Here is a 23,660-nt window from a genome sequence, read left to right on the forward strand (position 1 = left end):
CTAGTTACGAAAAAATTAAATTTGCAAAGGGCAGCAGGCAAGGCTAAGGTGCTTGGAACGATAACAGGAGTTGGCGGGGCAATGATGCTGACATGCATTTCTCAAAGCTGTAGAAATTAACATTTGGACCTTCCACATTAACCTTTTGCATAAAAAGGGTACCACGGGAACACTAAATGGTAACTCTGGTAGTAAATTGCTTGGGATATTTTGTGGTCTTGGAAGTTGCTTCTGTTTTGCATTATGGCTCATCATTCAGGTTAGCTTAATTACTTAATCACCAGCCACTTCAATTTGTCCGTACATCTATAAAAAAATTTGATCGGTAAGAATTGAAGACAGTATTAATTAAGAAATTTACAACAACTCATACAGTGTCAGCAAGTTTTCAATTTGTCCATCATCTATAAATGAACTTTCATTTGATTAGTGGTTATAAATTATAATCACTATATAACAATAATGCAGGCTCAGATGAGCATAGAGTTCCCAAGTCATCTCTCAAGTACAGCTCTGATGTCCTTAATGGGGGCTGGGTTGGAGCATTAGGCTTTTAACTGCAGCATATTCGGTATGCTAAATACATATATAATTAGCAATTAATTAGCATATTGGTTTTGTGAAGTAATTAATAATGTATATGGTTGAATATATAAATGAGATCGACAGGCATGCTCACGTGAAATGGTGGTGGTGTTGTAGGGAATTGTGGCCTCTGGAATAATGGTTGTTGTCATTGCATGGTACGGTGTGCAAGAATAAGAGGTCCATTGTATGCATCTGTTTTCAATCCTCTGATGCTTGTGGCCATTGCTAGTTCCTTGATGCTGGATGAGAACCTATACTTGGGAAGGTATATACCGAATCCTAGCTAGGCACCTAAAATATACCATATAATCATTAACTTTAGTTTATGATCAGGGTCCACTTACATATTCATGAATTGATTTTTGGAAGCATGTTTAGTGTAATTGGAGCAGTGCTAATTGTGATTGGATTGTACATGGTGCTGTGGGGTAAGAGCAAAGAAATGAAAAAAGTGACTGACTTAGAAACTACTCTAGAATTAGAAGAAATTGAGGTTGTTGTCACGTCTACGGCAGCAGCAGACCATGATAAATGTATGCGCAGCAACGACAGCTACACCTGCAGTAGTAAGAGCAATAATAAGATAGTTGGCAAGGATCATGATAATGCATCAAAAAGAGAACACGAAGGACAAGACAACGAAAATAATTGAAAAGAAGATATGGCTCCGAGGGAAGTCTCCGAGGCCTAAAAAGTACAACTAAGAATATAGAATGATAAAGGCCCCATCTTTTCCACTTGCCCACTAAGCCGCTTGAAAATGGAAAAGATTTGATAGTGTACCCACAGAGATGAAACTTTATTCATAACCACTTTTAATAAGTTTAAGGTAAAATAAACATTGATTCTTCACATATATCAAAATGTAAAGTGATTGATCATGCAAGTCCTCCAATTTCAAGTCGCTGAAGTGCAAATTTCAATGCTATGTAAAATTACATTTAACCCCAGCCAGAATATGCAGTTATGGTGAATTGAGACATGACACGTATATGGTTGATCTTATTTATAATACTTAATTCTTTTTTTTTTAAAACAATAAAATTAAAGATGTGCATGAATTTATAATTTATAATTTATTTTGCAACCATGCCAAATTATTATATAGTTTAAAATTGTTTTTATGGGGTGGTAATCATGAATAAATTTAAGAGTGTATTAAAAGTGTGATTCGAAATTTTTTTTACATAATTATTTAAATATTTAATTTTTAATAAATAATAAATTTAAAAATATTTATTATTAATTTATGAATAAAATTAGAAATATGATCTATGACTAATTTTTTTTAAATTTCAACTCAAAAACTTAATTTTCTTTTATTAATTTTTTTCTTCATATATACATAAACATCCCGCGGGAGGATGGATCAAGGCCCCTTTTGACTCCCTTAAATTCGTATTACAAGTGATAATAATGATAATCACAATAGTGATGTTAATGTCAATGATAATCATGAGAGTGATTAGTAATAATGATGGTAGTGATGAAAATAATGAAAAAAAAATATAAAAATATAGGGAGTGTTTGAGTGTCTGTGCAACTACTTTTTAACTAAAATTCAATTTCACTAAATCATTTTTTTTGTTTTAAAAAAATTAAAAATATTTTTGAAAATTAGTTAAAAATTATATCAACTCCATTTTCATCAAATACTTTTTTCAACATTTGAAAATTATAAATCAAAAACTTGAAATCATATGCGAAACGGACATATACTTTAGCTAACATAAATTCTTAAACCTTTTTTATCTTCTAAATCCTCCTAATATGCAAGGGACAATAAAAATATGAGGAAAGAATTTAGACCCCTTATTTTTTCCTCATTTTTTTTTCTATATTTCTAAATAAAGAAAAAAAATAATGAAAACTCCACTCATTGCTTTGATTCTCCGCCGACTAAGCAACAAAGGTATCATATCCTTTTTATCATCCCTAACTCTTGAGGACCGTCTATTTTTACGTTCCTCTATGAAGATAAATGCTGCAAGACTTGGCACAATATAGAACTTACATTGTGCTGCTTTTAAAAGTCTGTTTACTAAGAATCATGCTAAATGTCTCGGCTGCCAATACCATTTAATTTATGGAACCAAGAATATTTGGCTTCCTATTAAACAAGATAAGTATTCGAGAATTCAATTTGGCACACAAGACAAATAATCGGATGGCTTAAATCCACGTGCAAGATTCATTGTTAATGAGAGAAATGTCTTTTCAAAATCATTAACATGCACTAAATAATAGATGGATTTAAATATTTTGAATTGTGGAGTACATTTTAAAATAAATATACCATAGTAACTGTTGGTTAAGTAATAAGTGTTTAACAAAATATATACACGTATAAAATAAATCATAATACTATTAAAATTTCAATCAATGTTTTTTCTTGCTGAAAATTTTAATCGTTGTCCATCCGCATTTAGCTTTAAAGTACATCATGTATTTATTATTATTTTGAAAGTTAAATCCATTGTTATTAGGGTTACTTTTGTTGATATAGATTTTTTAACCAAAAATATAAATTATTTGTATAGAAATTCTAAGTTTGAGCTGATAATATAATCTATTATACTAACAAACTATTTGTTAGTATACAAAATTAGTATATAGTAGTATTATCTCTTCAACACACTATTAGCATAGACTAAAATTGTCTATATTAATCGATAAAATTTAAATTCATTATGGTCCATTAATTAATGGGAAAATTTGGATAGTTTGTAAAAGGTTCTGTATTGAAACTTTGTTTTGTTACCGTATAAAACAAAAATCCTTCAATCTTTGGTGAAATTTATATTGATTAAAACGAACTTAATTAATTAACATTTTTTATTTGTTAGCATTCATTGAATATGAATCTGGTGAAATGAAATTTATTAGCGGAATTCAACTTGTTTTATACACGACAATGACCTATTGGTAGCATTAAGATAATTTCCCCTCTCTTTTCTAGCTTGCGTTATAGAACCGTTGCACCATAAAAATAGTGGTGTATATATGGTTGGTAATAATGCAGAATAGGACAAGGTAATGGCTACTGGCCAAGTTTTCAAGTATAGTTTCCACTTTCCATGTCAAATTTTACGACTATTGCCCGTTAATGTATCTCATATATAATTGGTTTCTTTTAAGTCTAAAGCGTCTTTTGTTAAAAGACTAAAGATGTATAAGTTCTAAGTTTTAGAAAGATTACGTATTTATTTTGATATTTGCAAATCAATTATATTTTTTTATCAATCAACACTACAACAAAATCATTGTTAAGGACGGTTAATGAACACAAGTTGTCGTTGGCTAAGTAACGATCGTGTAGTCATTGCCAATTAAAGCGTTGCATACTTATTTGTGTCGACCATAAGGGGTCGACGTTTAATAGTGATGGATACATAAGTCGTTGCTTAGGTCGTCGATGAATATATATATATATATATATGTGAAAAAAAATAATTACCTAAATCATTCTTTATTTTAAATATTTTTTTATTTTTTTATTTTTTTATTTTCTTCTTATAATACTATAATTTTTTTTCAGGGGTCAACACATTAAATATTTATGAAATATTTTTTTTTCATAAAAACATTGTCATTATCGATGTTGTTATTCCTTTTTACCCAAAATCACCACACCTGACAAGCCACCCCCCATCTTGCACCGCCACCACTATCACCTACAACTCCACCATCACTGTTGCTATCAACAAGCCCCCTGCAATCATAAGAGATAGCAAAGAACAATCGAGAAGGGGGAGAAAGTCGCACCACAAAGCCACCACCTACAATCAATGAGAAGAAAAAAGAGAGGGGAAAGGGAATAGCATAATGGGTTCAAAACGGGAAGAGGTTCAAATAGTTTTTATGAGAGCTCTAGTAAAATATATAACATCATGAAATATGTGAATCAACTGACGCGAATTCATCTAGTTAATTAGTGGTCTCGATTCTAATTTTAAGCAGGAAACTTTGTTAAATAATTATAGAGATAATATTTAACTTTTTTAATCAGCTGTAATAATTATTCTATCTAAGGGTGACAATGAGTATAGTTTTGATAATGTACTATAATAGCCTCCTGATATCTGTTTCTGAAAATAATACATGCATAACATAGGTAGCATCGTAGCAACTTTAATCTTCTTCATGCTCCCTGAGTATTATTTATACACCCGTACCCATATTAGTTACTCGCTACCCACACCTTTAAATGCATAACAGTACCGAAAAAATATTACAGTTTTAGGCGAAATTTATATTCAATGTTTAATTTAATACTAGTATGAAAATAACGGATAATTTGAATTAGCGAAACAATACTTTCATGCCATGAATTAGCGATTAACTTGGTTTTAAAGGGAGAAACAAACGCTCACTAGTTTAAATTTGACTTCGTAATCGTAATGGATATTGGTTATTAAATTTGACGTAGTCTGGAAAAAAAGATTATACGGTAATCTCAATTGATTCGTTTTCTGTATAGGCGCGGGTTCACCAAGATGTTGGGAAATTTTTCTGCTTTCATAGAAGAACTTTGGGGAGTTTTCGAGGGTTTAAAGTTGGCTGCTGCTAGCATATCAGATTTCTGGAGTTTCATATTGATTCAAAATTTGTTGTTAGTAGCATCTCTAAGGAGTTTGAAGGTTGTGCGGACTTGTGACACAGGATGGTTTTAAATTGCGGTGGTAAGTCACAAAACCTTTATATTGTAAGTAATTGCGAAAAAATATGAGCAGTGAAGTGACAATTGCGATTACAGTTGCAGTGAGTCAAAATACCTTAACATTAAGAGTGCAATTATGATAGCAGAAGGCTTTTTAAAAGCATGTTCAGGAGATTAGGAGGCTGCTATCTTTGGATTGGCATGTGCTATTGATGAAACTTTTCTTGTGTTGGATCATGCATGCTGCTGCTATCTCTGATGCTTCTACTCCTCACTTAGTTAAGTTGTAATCTCTTTTTTCGGGCTTAGACCCCGCCCACTATCCAAACAAAAATATTAGTTGTTAATTTTAGTTTTTTTTTAGTGAAATGTATGAATTTACGGTTTTTTTTAATAAAAAAATAAACTTTTAGCATAAATGACGTAACTTTATGCTAATAATATAATAAATTATAACGATATGGTTTTGTTAATAAAAAAATTGATATATAGTATTAGTTTATTGTATTATTAGTCTAATGTATGATATAGTATTAATACTATAAACTCATAATATTTATACTAATCATTTAATTTTATTAAATAAAAATGATATAATATAGATAAATTTAACTTAACAAGTATTTTTTTCTATATGGATATTTTTATATAATGATATCGCTTGAGATTTTTTTTCTAGAGGAGGGTACTGTGCAATTCGGAAGTAGAACATGCTCATATCACCATTGGGACTTATTTAATGTAAGTAGTATTGGTAGTGGAACTCCTGTTTACATTTAGATAGAACATGCTCATTGACACATTGTTGTCACTAAAAGTTATTCCCTTATCAAATCATGACTTTGATACATTGAATCATAGTGGTTACATGCTTACATCCTGCCCTTTGAGGGATATATTTGAGCAGATGATCATTTTATTTTTTTAGGAAAACAAAAACAGTTTATCGATCAATGATCAAAAGTTCTTTGAAATATGTAACATTAAGGAAAAATATTAAATTTTATACATCGTGAGTATAAAAAAAAATATATTGTTAATCAATAAAAATCATGGTGAGTATAATTTTAAAATAATTATTCTAAAAATTAATAAATATTTCAAACAATTTATAATTGAAACGGAGTACATAAATTGTTTTTCCTTAAGAAAATGAAAACAAAATAACACTAATTAGAATTTAGTACTATATTCTTTTGATCGATTATCACATCATGATTTAGTCTTTTTGTACTTTCATATTTAAAGGTGAGAGGTTGTGTATTTTATCAATCATATACTGAACAATTATTTATAAACATGTACCAATGAACCTTAACTAGCTTGATACCCGACTTACTCCTTAGTATAAGGAGCTCAATCTTTGTTTTGTATGCCATATAGTGGCAAATGTTGTTATAATTGCCTGTGATCTCTTAATTTGGGAATCTAAGGGCAACAACAGATCACGTTATTGAAAACCATATTGAAAATGTCAGAAGCATATATTAGGTAAAATAAAACGGGGATATATTTCAAACCAAAAAACAACAGAACAAATTTAAATGCTCTGGTTAAGTCCCTCAAAATTCCAAAGAAAACTTATACCTAAACAAGAACATATTGAATGCACGGGAGATTTTAAGATTCTTTTAAAAAAAAAGTTTGTTGAATTAAACGCCTACAACTAAGTTAAAAGTTATTATTATTATTATTATTATTATTATTATTATTATTATTATTATTATTATTATTGTAACCGCGCATAATCTTAATTATTTCAAGTGGGCCTACAACTCCACAGGCTTTGCAATGTACACTTAGCAAGTACACTAAGAAGTTAGTTGTAAAACACTTTGGAGACGTCATGTCCTGCTTGACCTGTCCAAAAAATAACAGGACGATAAGTATAACTTAATCAATAAAAAATGATTAATTAATTAAAGCTTAAATTTGATTTGTAAAAAAAAATATTTTTCAAATTTAATTAAATTAGTCAAATTTAAAATTAAAACTTTATATTTGTTTTTATGATTTAATTAATATTTTTAATAATTTTTTATTTATTAATCTACTTTTTTAGCGTATACTTTTTTGTTAAAAAATAAAGTAAAAGTACAATACAATATAATGTTATATTCATAAAAATGACTTAAAGTTTTTTTAAAAAAACAGCATGGTAAAAAATAATTATGAAAATTTACAATTATCTATTTAAAATACAACTCTTAAAAATTAAAAATAACTACATGGTATATATAAGATAAAAATAACAAGTGTGTGATTTAATGTAAATTTTTTTAGTATTTATCTTCGTAAAATCTCTCCTTTCAACTATATATATTTATTCATAAGTTCATAATTCTCATAGGTCTTAAATAAATTGAGTTTAGTTTTACATAGACTAATGAAAATGAGATGTTGGTAGTTATTGATTAGTTAAAATTTTACAAAACTTAAATGACTCAGTTAAATAATTGGGCCTAATTTTATGCCTAAATTATTTTTTAATCAAATAAATGAATGAGTTTAATTGGTAGAATTAATAAATAAGTTTAAACAATTAAACTTAATCATTTTTTTACTGAAAAAACTTATTCATTTACTTGGTTAAATACATCAAATTATTTATTTAATGACCAACAAAGGTTCGTCCAGAACAAATTCATATATTAAAAGAATGTGGGTTTAGTTCTCACAAGTAGTAATGTGATAATTTGTTGATAGATAATTTATAATTATCTTTATAAGTGTTTATTAAGCCTTGAGATTAGCTCATGGGACCGAATTAAACTAAACTTTTTGACACATAAAATTATCTAATAATTTGAATCTTTTTATTTTACACCAAGGATATTCTTAATCCATAATTAAAAATTATAATCAACAAAGTAGATTCTATCTTTTTTAACAAAATCTTTTTCATACACGTAATCAAGAATCAAAGTTCTATCAACATATTAGACCTCAAATTATAAAATTTGATAAATATTTTTTAAGAAAATAATAAATAATAATAAAATGAAGTGTACGTTATAAAAAATTATTGCATAAACATGATATGAAAAGCATAAATTTGATGTACTAAGTTAATAAGTAGTTAATGTATCATTACTTATAGTAATTAATCATTAGTTTCATTATATAAGTAATCATTAATAATATATGACGTATTAGTTATTTATTAACCTTTTTGTATACAATGATGACGCGAAAGTTAGAATTTATAATTTACGTGGTGATGTACATACAACTCATACTTTATATTAATATGATCAGTGATATAATTGGTAGATAATATTATTTATTAAGTATGTGATTAGAGATTTAATTATTGATTCATGTGTATAAAAAGTATTGTCTTTTTTTTTAATTATAAGAATTTTTAACATGTCTCTAAAAAAAGTTGTTGTTGTATTAAATTTGTTAATTATTTATATTATTATTTTAAAATTATTTATTTCTTCTCTTTATCTACTTACTTTGTTTTCATTAATATCCAAAGAGAGAATAATTAAAAATATATAAAAAATAATTAATACATCTAAAAATTAAAAAATAATCTTATAAAAATAGATAAAGAAGTTTTTAAAAAAGATCTTATAATTAGAGAGGAAAAAATATTTATTAAAAAAGATCAACCCATAAATCTTAATATCTTAATAAATTAATCCTTAATTTTGGATCGAATGATATTCCAGTTAAAAAAAACAACAATCCAAACTTTATACTACTAGGCGGACTGAAATATTTATTTGTTAACTTATTTAATTACAATTAATAATGCCAATGTTTCAAATGTTAGAATGCTTTATTTTACTGAAATGTTATAATGTTTTTTTAAGAATATTAATGTTTAAAGTGTTTAAAATGTTATAATGTTATATAGTGGAATATTAATAAGGCATATAATGGATACTCGATTCTTACAAGGGATTTGGTCTTAGCAAAATGGTTTTGTTCCTTCGATTTTGTGAACTTGTATGCAAGAGACGCAGGGGGAATCGGGACGTGGCTCCACAGACTTCTGCGAAAAATCTGCACTTCATAAAGGTAGAGTCAAATGTACCACATGAAGTGAATGTGTTTAACGTGTATTTTTATGAACAACTTGTGCCTATCACTTTGTGTGGATTGTAAAACGAAAACTTATATTTCATTTGCCAATAATAGTGAAGTCGTTTTTGTACCAAATAAAGTTGATGAATTCATTCCCACGTCCTGTCACTTGCTAAAAAGTCTACAGGTTAACAGTTTAGTATATATAAGGCTTCCTATTCGCGTTAATTCATTTGAAGCTCAATTATGGGATATATATATATATATATATATATATATATATATATATATATATATATATATATATATATATATATATATATATATATATATATACACACTTTTTTTTGGGGTATCTTTTTTCCCCTCAGGATATTGTAAGATATCAATTATAAGCTTCTCTTTCGGCTAGGATTTGATACGAGTAATACTTAATTTCAAAATATCCATGCAAAAACTTATTAAATATAAACTGTTGTTAATAAATATTGATTAAACAGTATGCAAAACAAGTTGTTCCTTAAAATATAGTTGGCAAAATCATTTTAGAAAGCCAAAAAGATACATGGAAATTTCCATAAAGCTTTAAAACAAGATATAGCCAAAATATGACAAGCATACCAAGACTTTTCAAAAGACGTGAAGATACATGGAAATTTTCGTAAAGCAATAAAACAAGCGATTTGCCTGAGTAGTGAATTTTTTTTAAAAAAAATAAAAAATAAAGTTACAATAATTGATTAAAAAGTAATTAAAAATTAAAAATTGCACAAATATATGATAAATTAATATATATTTTTTTTGTTTTTAATGAATAATTATAACTATACCCTTTCTTTCTTTCTTTCTTTCTTTCAATGAACGTACAAATCATATCGCTTTAAATGTAACATATTCTAAAACATGATACAACAACCAATCACTATGAATGTAGCATATTCTTAAAACATGATATAACAAAAGAACGACAAACATTGAAAGACCAGTAGGATAAATATATGATGCTGGTAGTAGGCCATGGCTGAGTAGCTAATTAATTGAATCTGTTCATAGGGTTCTCAAGTAATCTCCCCACAGGAACTGGTCCAGTTTGTCTTCCACTGTCCAGTGTATCTATCTATATCAGCTTCAACGACAAGCAAAGCAAAGCCAAAAGCGTAAGGTCCAATTGGCAAGACGTCTCGATTGACCTGTTAATTATACATTATATATTATGGCTTGCACGTGCAATCAAAGTAAAAGTACCAATGCTGGTTTGCCACTCTTATGTAAAAGACTGACTTAGACCTAGACCACCAAGAAATAAAACAATAATTTGTTTTAGAAAAATGTTTTATCAACACTCATTATGTTATAAGACACTTAGAGAAAAATAATATAAATATTATAAATTTATGTTGTGATATAAAAAAATTGAAAGATATTTATGAAATATTTAAAATAAGTAAATGTTTACTTATATTACTCATTTCCTCCCTATGTTAATGTTTTATAATCCCATCTTACACAGGTTCATATAGGAATATCGGGTACCACATCATATCTAAATATGATTTTTTTTTTAAAAGGATATGGATATATAAGATAATAATAAATATGATTATATTTATAAATTGTTTATGTTTGTTAATTCAGCTTTCAATATAATTGATATTTATTTTAGTTTTTACCATCATCGTATTAATGTTGGACTTTAGTAACTTGAAAATTTATTAAGCATATATCATATTAATTAAATTTAAAAAATAATTTAGTTTTTATATATATTGTTTGTATAAAATATTTTTACACACATATATAATATTAGCATTACCGCACCATATTAATGTATATGACGATATGCATGATTGATCAAAAGTATGTTTAGCAAATATTTAGCTTTCATCCTTTTGACTAACCGAAAAAATTGTTCAATCCTAATTAGGGTACGTGTGGTGCATTACAATTTACAAACAACGTAGCACACACGTAGTAGTACTTACTTTAATAGTTTGTATTATACTGTGAGATATTTCAAATAACATTTTAATTTCTAATTTTTTTTATAAATGATAGGATTTTATCATCTAATTCAATAGATAGCTTTATATAAATATTTATAATTTAATGAAACTAACTTAACAATGTTTAATTAATAACTTTTACTTTTCAACTAGTTCATCAACAACTTTTGCGAAGCATAATCTAAAATTTGTTAGGTATCTGTATAAAAATATTTCACAATAATATTTTATAAATTAAACTCTTTAAAAATTGCATGTATAAGTTATGATAGTGATTCTTTCAATATATATAAAAAAATGCACATTGAAAGGTTTGAAGATACAACATAGTAAAACTTTGATATCAAAGCAGTCATATATAATCGCATAAAAAATAAAAAGCAGTCATGTATAAAAATATATATCCACGGATACATATTGTCACGTTTATAATATTTGTGCTATACAGCTTTAATTACTTTATACCATTTTAAATAACAACATAAATAAACTAATTAAAAAAAATTAGTTCTCTAAATATACATGTATTGCCTAATTAGTCTTCTAAAAATTTAGTCATTAACTATTCAAAGGAATTACATTCAAACATTTACAAGAGTAGTTTGTTAACCAAAAATTTGAAGGATAACGCAACGAGGCAAAAGGAAACTCGGTAGAGTTTTGTTTAAAGAACACGAGATTGAATATTTTTTTTTTAATAAGAATTAAAGACAGATATCTCAGTAAGTTTTACGATAACTAATGTTCAATTAACTTAATTGGAAACATGATTAAATATATTTAATTTTCCTTTTCTCAGTTAAAGGTGTACTAAAAATAATATAAAATAGTCTAGTGGGTAAATAATTGCCCAGGTCCCTGGATGACAAACACTATTTTAATTTGGAATCTGCATCTTCATCCCCCCTATAAGTATAAATAGCCCTTTGCTGCTAGTGCTCGCTACATATCTTCAAACTTGTTTCATTTCACTCTCTATACATTTCTTGTTATCTTCAACTCCTCCATTTGCGCTTGCAGCAAGCAAACACAATGGTAGAAATGAAGGGCATATGTAATGTGTTGCATGGGTTGAAACCAGTGTTGCTGATGGTGTTAGTGCAAATTGCATATACTGCTGTCAATGTGCTTTTCAAGCTCGCCATAAACGACGGAATGAGTGTAAAGGTTGCCACAGCATATCGCCTCACTTTTGGATCTGCTTTCACTGTTCCTCTCGCTCTCATTTCTGAAAGGTCCATCATATTATTCACTTCCACCTTCTTCTGTTTCTAGTTATTGTTACTTTCAAACTTATACACTTTATATAGCTTTTTCTGAAAGGCAATAGATTAGCTTAATTTTCTGGCTAAAATGGTTTTTCTTTTCTTTTCTTCTATTCAGGAACAAAAGACCAAAGATGACTTGGAGGGTGCTTTTCATGGCATGTCTTTGTGGCTTATTCGGGTATGTTATGTAAACTCTTCAGTACCTTAATTTTGCCCCCCTTATATGTACTTACATTATATTGTCAATGGTAGTAAGTTAATTAATTAACCAATCCGACATATATATATATATATATATATATATATATATATATATATATATATATATATATATATATATATATATATATGGTTATGTAATGTTGCTACAGGGGAAGTTTATTTCAAAACCTTTTCTATGAGTCCTTGGCTTTAACATCAGCAACGTTTGCGTCCGCTCTCTACAACCTCATTCCAGCCATTACCTTTGTCTTGGCCATCTCCTGCGGGTAATTAATCATCAACACTACGCCTTTTCTTCTCTTGTAAAATGTTCATCACCCATTCAATAAAATATTAAACAGTATTACTATTTTTTATCAAATGTTAATTTTTATTTTGTTAGTTTAATTAATAAAAGAGATCAAACATGTAATCTTTTTTTCTTTTCTTTTTTTTTAGTCATCTAACTAACCTTATACTTCCACTACTAATTAGTGGAAATTGAAGTTACTGTAGACTGATATTAGTGAGGGACAACTTTACTGTTTGTCCTTAAATTTTCTGTAGTTTCGAAAGGTTAAATTTGAGGGTGGCAGCAGGAAGGGCCAAGGTGTTGGGAACTTTACTTGGAATTGGTGGAGCAATGTTGTTGACCTTTATCAAAGGGGCAGAAATTAATATCTGGCCTTTCCACATCAACCTTATGCATCCAGATCAGCACCAAAACAGCCACGTGGCATCATTAAATACTGACTCTGGCAATAATAAGTTGTTGGGAGCAATTTGCTCCCTAGCAAGCTGCTTCTCTTTTGCTTTGTGGCTCACCATTCAGGTCAGCTTAATTAGTTATTTATTATTCAAGATTTCTTAATTTAATTTGCATTTTTTTTTCTTTATTGACATTAATGGCTCTTGTGGCACAGGCTAAGATGAGCAAAGAATACCCATGTCACTACTCAAGCACGGCTCTTATGTCTACAGCGGGAGCAATACAAGCCACTGCTTTTGGTTTCTGTTTTGAGAGGGATTTGACCCAATGGAAGTTGGGTTGGAATATTCGGCTACTGGCTGTGGCTTATTCGGTATATATTCTTATTTTAGTTATAATCACTATGGTTGTTAAGTTGGTAACTTCACTTATTTATATATATATAATATAAGAAAGTTTTCATCTGAGTTAAATTTTATTATTGCAGGGAATCGTGGCCTCTGGAATAGTTGTAATTATAACTGCGTGGTGCATACAGATGAGAGGGCCTCTGTTTGCGTCTGTTTTCAACCCTCTAATGCTTGTGCTTGTGGCTATTGCCGGTTCTTTGATGTTGAATGAGAACTTATACGTAGGAAGGTATGTACTAATTCATAATTCACCATTAAGAGTTAACTTCTATGCACTGAAAATGCATTCATAGTGTAAGTTTTATGGTGATATTTAATTACAAATCCTCCTTTGAATTAATAATTATTTTTAAAATTCAATAAACTTATGATAGGTGATTATAATTGAATGAGCGTGTAAAACTTTTTATAATGTTATTGCATAATCTTTTTTGTCTGCTTTATATACATTCACCTTCATGGGTTTTATATTTTGGGCATTAATTATGCATATCCATGACATGGTTTGGTTTTGCACAACATATGCAGTGTGGTTGGAGCAGTGCTGATTGTGTGTGGGCTGTACATGGTTCTGTGGGGTAAAAGTAAAGAGATGAAAAATATTACTCAGTTAGTACCATCAGAAACCATCCGAGAAGCTGAAGCCATAGAAGTTGTTGTCATGTCCATTTCCACACCAATAGATTATGAAAAATGTGACCAAAACAACCAAGGCGAAAGGAATGTTGACAAAGAAGATTGTGACGATTTGACAAAAAACAAGGAAGAAGATGATATTGGCATATAGGGGGAGAAAAGGAATCGGCCGAAGATGATGATTGCTTGTCCTCCATTAATAGTTGCCTATGCTTTTGTCTTCGATTCTTTTATTCCACAAGTCAATGAACTACAGTTTACTCATGATATATGTAATTTTGTGCCATAAAAAGTTTAACAATTAGATTTCAGTACAGCTTCATGAATTTCCACTGCCAATCGGCTCAACTTCTGGCTCTTCAAGATGCTAAGGGCCTTGTGTACCAAAATAAATTGCTATGGGCCTGTAGGATGACCCTTCTTTACTTTGGACTTTTAGCCCATAAATATGTATTTATTAGAGAGGTAGATTTTTTATTTATCAACCAAAATAAGTAAATGAATAAACATACTTTTTTATTATAACATGGATTTTGAAATTATTAATGTAATTTAATATTTACTTATGAGGAATTCTAGTGACACTCCCCTTTAAATGAAAAGTAATTATTTTCAATAAATTTTAATTAATCATAAAAAGAATATTTGCAGCTAGAGAGTGTTGTTAGTATTTCTCTTTTATTTTATGATGTAATAATCTTGTTCATCCACACACTCTTACTCTATTGTCACATGAGGTAATCATATTCATATATTTATTGAATTTAAATAAACGCGTTTAAAATAAATCTGAAAACTAATATGTAAAAAATTTGTTCAACCACCTTATTAAGACTTTTGGTTCTTTGTAGAGATCATGAGGTCTTTTCACAAACTTCATCATTTGAATTAATTATGACTTTAATTCATGATCAAATTATACTTAAAAAATTTCATCCTTTTTTAAAAGTGTTTTTCAAAAATCAAACTTAAATCTTTACCTACAAACTTAACATAACATGTGTTAATAACTCCCTTATAGGTGATATAAAATTACATACTATATTCAAAGATAAGCTTTAATTGATATGATATTACATATGAACTCCTTAAAAAACTTGATATGATATTACATATTATATTCAAAGATAAGCTTTAGCAGTGTAAAGTATTGTGATGAAATAAATGTCGTTTGAGAATATTGCACAAGAATTAAGAAAAATCTCAATTCTAAGAGAAAACTTATAGTAGTAGTATATTATAGTTTTGTTGGAAAATCAAGATAATTATCTCTTAAATAAAAGTACTTTTTGAACATTAATTTAGAGAGAAAATACAAAGTTAGAAAAAGTAACAACGACTTTCTTAGTATTATTAAATGATAGTTAATGTTTTTTAATTATTAAAACAATACTTCTTTTTTTTTACAATAAAGCAACACTTTCTTTAAAATACTGACGTTATTGAATCTGGAAATCGATATCAGAAAAGATAAGGAAGTGTGCTTCTAATTATATTATTTGGGAATTGGGCAAAGTAAATTGACTGGAGTCTGGATGTTTGCTTTTGGAACAGACTGGAGTACTGGACTGGCCAATTTTGAGCAATTTTTTATACTCTTATAATAACTCTTTTTTTTTTTGCAGATATGCATTTTATAATATTTTTCTTGAAAATTAAAGTAAAAAATGACTATATATACAAAGTGTGTTACTTGGTTACTTTAAAGGGGAGTATATCCTGTACAAAGACCGGAAAATTTCACCAAATTATCATCCCGGAGTTTCTGGATGCGGTCACCGCCAAAACCGAACTTGGTCCACATGTCTCGATATTAATTACACGCAATGTTAAAGGGTGTTCAAAATTAGCATCGATAATTTAATATTTTTTTATACGTAAGAATTTAACACTCTATGAAAATTTATAACACGTAAGAGTTCTGTTTAATTAAGTGAGATAGATCCAATTTGATGATTGATATAGTTGAAGCATATCCGTGAGAAATTTACTCATATTAATTGTGGGTCTACATATATGAATATGAAATTCTGAATGGAGAAGAAATCCATCCACGCAAATACGGACTACCGAACGCATTAATTGCCCTTGCATCTGCCAAAATGTTGTCTGGGCATTCAAGGGGAGTTTTGAAAAAAAGAAAAACATATTCGATCAAGTATTACTTTCAATGGCCGCGATTTAATTTTAAATGCAATCATAGCAAGCAGTAAAATTTAGATTGCAATTCAACCCAATTCTACCTGGTTGGCAGTGGCGGATCCAAGATCCTAAGTCAGTGAATATAAATTATAAAAAAAATAAAATTAGTGGATTCAATTATATAAATATAAATAAAATAAAATATAAAAATATAAAATTTTATTTACAAATTTAATTAATTTTAGAAAATGAGGGGTGCAAGTGCACACCCTCAAACCAATGTAGGTCCGCCACTGCTCGTGTAATCATTCCAATTGGAATCCCGTAATTTAATTAGGTTGGTTTTATTATTGAATCGATCGATCACATAACTAATTTGAGTGATCCACTTAAATATGATTGATTAGGTCATTATATTCTGATTTGATCATGATTAGTTTTTTTTTAAGACCATCTTTATAATATCATTTTGATATCTCATTATTATCAATTTTTATTTTAAATTTTAAAATATAGATAGATTTTTTTAATCAAATAATAATAATTATATATTTTTATATAATAGATACATATATAATTTTAAAATTTTTAATATATATATATATATAAAGTCAAACTAAATTAACTATTAACTCACTTAATTAAATCCCACTAACTTGACTTAATTAAATCACTGACCCACTAACTTGACCAAGGGAAAGTGAATGACTGGATTTCATACTTATCCAACCACTTGTATACAAATTTCATAAGAATATCTAACTCTTTTTTTATAGTACATAAAGAAATAAAGAATGACTTGTCCTCCAACAGTGTTAGGCCCAAAAGAGAGAAAACGGGCTACCCATAGTTCAAAGTTGGTGGTTAATAATTTGATAAGAAGCGTGTAGTTAATGTCAGCATATGCATGTGCTTCTTTATTATGTTGAGATGTGGCTTGGCATTTCCGTAATTTGCTAAGTAATAGTGGTCATTTATTTAGCGTAGAGGTGATAAATATCAAGACAGAAGCAGTTTAGTGTTTTACTAGTGAAAAAGGATACAGAAGAGAAGGGAAAGTTAAGATGAAGAAGATGGTGGCTGCAATGATGCTTTTTCTTCTCATTTCTACGCAAATGAAGAGCGTTGAGCCGGATGCTGCGGATTGCTTGGATGGTTGCAGTACTGCCTGTGTTCAAAGCGACTGTAAGTGCTTATCATTATCATTTTCCTCTTTACTGAATCTTATTTTTTAATAAATATATCACAATTCATTCATTTTATTTCAATTTAACTTTTATTGCTATTTAATTATGCTTAATTTTGTTTATACATGAGTATGATTAACTTTGTATAAAAAATACTAGTGTTCACACTATTTAATGAACTCAATTGTATATAATTACAATAGATTTCAATCCTAAACTCATGATATTCTTTTGGCAATACAAACTATTTTAGTATTTTTATTACATTTTTAATTCACAAATTATACGGAAAGTGTGATGCTGGGCAAAATCAAAACAGGAAATTGGTAGAATGGAATTATTTAGATGTATAATGCCAGCCGAAAATTACATGTGTAAAATATTGTGAATAATACTCACTCTACTGTGAAATAAATGTCGTTTAAGAATATTGCACAAGAAATAAAGAAAAATTTTAATTCTAAGAGAAACATGATCATAAGAGTCCAGAAGATATAAAATGGAATGAATGATTAAGAGAAAAAAAAATCACAGATTTGATATTCTCTGATAACAAAAAAAAATAACATTTTAAGAACTAACCATAAAAAAATGATCATAGGAGTATATTATTCTTTGGAGCAGATTGCACCGGCCAATTTGGAGCAAAAATAATCATACGAGCATATTTATTTTTAAAAAGTTACATTAAGAAATACTATAAATACAAGGTGTGTAGCTTCAGAGATGGAGTATATGACTAAAAATAAATCTGCCCGAATTTTTGGATGCGGTTGCCGCCAGAGCTGTACTTGGTCAAGGGTGCCCGAAAGACCAAATTAGGATCGATAATTTTAGTGAATTGAAAACAGGAAATTAGTAAAATGAAATTAGATTATATGATTTGGTTTATGTTTGGTAGAGTGAAAAAAAATGAAAATTTTGAATTAAAATAAAAAGTAAAAATATAAATTCCACAGAAATATACTGTTTATTTCAGTCATTTTCCATTCACTTACACCTGTATCGAACACTTCCTTCATGCAGCGAGGCTTCAAGCACGGTGTGAACGCAAATGCAGCATTAGATGCGGTCCAGGTAACCAACCTAATCCCAAATATTTATTCTTCAAACTTATAATGCTATAGATTTATATTTCGTGGATGAATAAAAAAAATAAAAGACACAATATATTTTGTCTTCTGGCCTAGTATAGATTATAGAATAGTGTTTTTTGAACAATTGAACTAATTCAATGATGTGTTGTTTTAAGCTGTTGAATTGTTTAAATTGCATAATTCAAAATGAATTAAATAGAATGGACTTCATTTTTCCATCTATTTTTTCTTAAGTTTAAAAGCCATTAAACAGAATTAATTTAATTTTTATCTCAAATTTGTTGGATTATACTTTTATCCATTTGAACCTAATTAAAGGCTAACCCACTAAGTATGTGTTTGGTTTTGGTATTTTCTACATGCTAAGACTAATCTCTCATGTCATTGGCAACCATTCAACGTATACAATCAAGCATGCTCCAACTTTAACCTCTTGCTGCAACATCTTCCATTTTCTGGGTTTCCACACGTCTAAATATATTTTATCACCAACTTTCCCCTTCCTTAATCCTTACGCACAATGATTGGCTATTTGACTTGTTCACTTCATGGTTTTCGCTAAGTTTGTCTTCTACTTCCGTGTTAGTGTCACAAAAATTTGAAAAAATAGGTTATGTATGGAACGTGAAACAATTTTACAATAAAATCTCATTATAAACTGCCATTATATTAGTTTAACCAATGGTCTTCAGTTTTTTTGTGATTTATACCTAAAACAAATTGTATTATCATAACTGCAACATGCTAATATCATTAATTTATTATTATACTAAGATAGTTAAACATCTAGAAAGTATACATAAAATATGGAAAGATTTAAAAGTATATAACTACTATTATATGCAGTGTTTTAGCTCCTACAGAATCACCCCACAACCAATGTTTACATTCATAAGGTGGTTCATCAAACCAATGTATTATTCCCAAGGATAATTCATGGCCCCGGTTAGGCATATAATCAAGCAGCATAATTGTCTTAAAATAAAATCTTGTTTCTGTTCAAAGATAATCCAAAAATAGACATTCTCGTCCGGGTGGTGTAGTTGGTTATCACGCTAGTCTCACTCACTAAAGGTCTTCGGTTCAAACCTAGGCTCATACATAGAATTTTCAAGTTTACTTCAAGAGATCTTTGTAGTCTTTTTTATATATGCTTTGTGATCAAATTTTACAGATTCCACAATCAAGGAGGACATGAGTTGATTTGAGTATGTAAAGTCACAGCGCAAGCAAGCAGTGTTTCATCACCATAGTCTTATTTAGTCCTTGCTTATACATATAATAACATTTTAAGGTTTGTCTGATGTTGTAGTAACATCTAAATAAACATGGATGGCTTTTTAAGATCAAATTGGTTAGGGTAGATGTTGCGACTTGAAGGAATGCTAGCTGATGTGAATGAGTGTTTTATCAAGGCAATAAATACATCACCAATTAATATCACTATACATTTGCAACAAACTATTATCTATGCTATCAAGATTTGTTTTTGAAAAGTAGGGACAATAATGATTAGAGTATGTATTGCCCCAAATTTCGTGCTTGCTTCGATATACTTAGGCACGATTTATACACTTACAATAAGCGAATTCAATCCATTTTATTCAAGTTTAGATTCACTTTTTGTTTTGATTTTTTAACTTTTTTTTATCATTTATACTACTAATAAACAAAATACTTTGATATCCACATTTAATTAGATAGTCTTATCCTTAAATTACTTTTTAAACTTTCAATTTTTTTTTCCAAACCTATAGTAATTTCTCACTGTTTCTATATTATTAGGTTTTTTTTAATTCTGTCACTATTTTCTTAACTGTATTTAACTTTTTTGTTTTTTATTTATTATTTAAAAAATTTAGAGAGCCAAGGGAGTGTCTCTCTTTCCCCAATATAGAGTAATGATTCTAGGTTTTGACTCTTTTTTTTTCAAATTATTTTCATTATTAAAAAGATAACAAAGAAAAAATACCAGCTTGTTTTATAGTAATTGCATATAACATGATTATTTCATTGTTAATCTACTTATGCTTCTAGATTTATTTTTTTGTCTTTGCTCATTAATAATTTGAGTAATTAATTATTTTTTGCTTCGTGAGTAATTAAATTTACATTATAGTTAATTCGATCTCTCAATTGGATAGAGACAAAATGCGTGTCTACGAAAAGATTGCATGAATTTCATAAATCGACACTCACGTTTATTCATTATTTGTATTTAATTTATTCCAAAAATCTCATTTCTTACAAGACAGTTTTTTTGTTTGTTTTTTTTTTCATTCTTAACTCTTTTAAATATGTGCTGCTACACCAACTCTTTTAGAAAAAATATACGAAATTATATATTCAGTTTAGCCATTAAATTAAAAAAATTATAAAGTATAATAGATTTATAAAATTTCATGCAAATAATAATAACAATAATTCATCAAACTACTTTATTCTGATAGATAGTATAATGTTAAAATATAATTAAATGTCAATTGTCAGAATATATGAACTAATGTTCAATAGTTTAGAAATTTAACATACATGATTCGAAAAATAATATTAAATGGATCAACAGTTGAATTAGTTAAATTTGTATTGTACAAAAATGTTACTACCTCTAGCGCAAACATATTTTTTGTCCTAATATATAAAAAAAACATATAATCACTTTCTAATGTCTTAATTATTGGTTTTTTATATCTTAGCTTATTAATAAATATTCACTTATTTTCCATAATGTGAATGTATTTATTTGACTACTAACAATATAAGTTATACTCATTCGTTGGTTGAAAAAAAAATATTCTTATATTATGAGTGACATCATCAAATACAATCTCAACTTAAATCATTTAATTATGAGTATTTTTTTAAATAAACTTAAGTTTATGGCATTATTTTTTTTTTAAATGTAATGGACATTTGGAAGGGGAGAAAATTTTCATGCTCGATAATCATAATTTTTTAGAATCATGAATCTTGAAAATTATATTTGCTGGAAATAAAAATATTTGTTTAATTAATCATTAAGAATTTTTAGATAAATTTTTTAAGAATTAAAAAATTATGTGATATTTTTACTATTAACTTTAATTATTTACCATATTAAATAATTTAATAAAAATAATATGATATTTTTATTATAGTAAAATAAAAACTAAATCTAAAAAAGTAGGATTCTCACTTCCTTCACGGAAATGTTTTTGTGGGGATGTTAGTTAAAAAGGAATATTAGGAATCATAGTTTTCCAATAATATATTTTTTAAAAATGTGTATTAAATATGAGAATCTAAGTTTCCCAATTTAGGATTATAGGAAAAGTGGAGATTTCTTTCCTTCAAATGTTTTCTTAATTTTTGTTAATAAAGAAAATCATGTGATCTTTATTTTATTTTAAACATTTAATCCATCTTATATCTTTAAATTTATGACATTATTAATTAAATATATTTAACTTAACTATTATCTTGATTAGGTATTTTTTTATTATATATAAGATTGAATTGAGCATTAAGTTGTGTAAGTGTAAAATTTTGACACCTTATGTCAATTAATCACCTCTTTCTATCACACGTTGACCTAATTACATAGGAGTCACATATATAACAAAATCAACATTTTTACATGAAAGTAAAAAGAGAAAATTAAGATTGTACAAGGGCACCAACCTGCATAGATTCAAGAAATGATGTCATGTGACGCTTATAAATATCGCATCACTTGTGTTTTAATCTGATCATTCATAGGGAGATATAACGATTAATATTTATTTTTCTCACTCATATAAGAGTGGTGTTTTTCACTAGATATGCTTCCAATATATGGGTGTGTATGTGTGATAATTTGACCCTCCTTACAAATAAAAAAATAATTTAAATGATTTTCATTTGCTTTAAAAATTAAAATAAAAAAGTGAATATAAAATTATACTTAAAATGCTAAAGTAGCAAACAAAAAAAAGTAATTTTGGTGTTTTTTTATTGATAAAATAAATTTTATCTTAATAATCTGTGTCATAAAATTTGAAATTAAATATCATCATAAGTTTTTAAAATAAAATTTCAATTTAAGTAATACTCCATTAAAAATATATATTAAAAAAACTGATCGAATTATAGTTTCCTCCAAAAACAAAATTGAGTCATCGTCATGTTTTTTTAATGAATATGAGTCATCGTCATTTAAGCCTCATGATGAATAGCAGGAAGATTTTGACCAAAACCAAGAGTAGTTGGATGTAGATTATAGATCGAGTTCCTCATCTCATAATGAGCACACGAAATGCAGGTGCCTAATAGCTTCAGAAAGAGGAAATGAGGACCCCACACTACCGATGAAGGCACCGTTTTTAACTGTATATCTGTATAAAGTAAAATCTGGTCTTTGAAAATGAATGTAATCTATTGTGTATTTTTGTGTTTTAATTTGATATAATTAAGAGAATAAAATTACCTATTCTTAATTGGAGGTTGCTCAATATGCATGTAATAGACTGCTGGTGAGACTGAAAAAGGTAAAAATAGAAAGTATAAAAAACATTATCCTAAGTTACAACTTCAATTCAACAAAAAACAATTATAAGGCACGCGACGAAAAAGTAACGTTTCCTACGCTATGAAGCTTCAATGATGATGAATGAGCATCGCCAAAGTCATACTTTGTCACCAAAACTCCAACTGAAAACAATCGATTATCATTATTCTAAAGTTCAACAAAGAACAAAACAGTG

At 28.1% G+C, this 23,660-nt stretch overlaps 1 protein-coding gene, 1 long non-coding RNA gene and 1 pseudogene across 2 annotated transcripts; all 3 read left to right on the forward strand.

Moving 5' to 3' along the window:
* Nucleotides 1–1,252, forward strand: LOC114423276 (annotated as a pseudogene).
* A 10,968-nt stretch (nucleotides 1,253–12,220) lies between these two features.
* On the forward strand, nucleotides 12,221–14,938 carry LOC114423180 (WAT1-related protein At1g68170-like). The gene is made up of 7 exons (XM_028389825.1): nucleotides 12,221–12,524; nucleotides 12,673–12,735; nucleotides 12,929–13,045; nucleotides 13,326–13,590; nucleotides 13,682–13,840; nucleotides 13,955–14,106; nucleotides 14,406–14,938. Exons 1-7 carry the CDS (start codon nucleotides 12,322–12,324, stop codon nucleotides 14,662–14,664), a joined length of 1,218 nt encoding a protein of 405 aa, XP_028245626.1. The 5' UTR covers nucleotides 12,221–12,321; the 3' UTR covers nucleotides 14,665–14,938.
* A 2,835-nt stretch (nucleotides 14,939–17,773) lies between these two features.
* Nucleotides 17,774–23,393, forward strand: LOC114422220. The gene is made up of 3 exons (XR_003668646.1): nucleotides 17,774–17,840; nucleotides 18,869–18,919; nucleotides 23,219–23,393. It is a non-coding gene; the product is annotated as an uncharacterized LOC114422220 (long non-coding RNA).
* Nucleotides 23,394–23,660: the final 267 nt, after the last annotated feature.

The sequence above is a fragment of the Glycine soja genome, chromosome 8 (assembly GCF_004193775.1).
Source record: "Glycine soja cultivar W05 chromosome 8, ASM419377v2, whole genome shotgun sequence".
Taxonomy (NCBI): domain Eukaryota; kingdom Viridiplantae; phylum Streptophyta; class Magnoliopsida; order Fabales; family Fabaceae; genus Glycine; species Glycine soja.

What these genes read in the sequence shown, in the direction of transcription:
- LOC114423180 (XM_028389825.1), top strand. Translation starts at nt 12,322, where the DNA reads ATGGTAGAAATGAAGGGCATATGTAATGTGTTGCATGGGTTGAAACCA. An exon ending in CTTTGTGGCTCACCATTCAG is followed by an intron (nt 13,591 to 13,681) that starts GTCAGCTTAATT and finishes CTTGTGGCACAG; the next exon opens with GCTAAGATGAGCAAAGAATA. An exon ending in TACTGGCTGTGGCTTATTCG is followed by an intron (nt 13,841 to 13,954) that starts GTATATATTCTT and finishes TTATTATTGCAG; the next exon opens with GGAATCGTGGCCTCTGGAAT.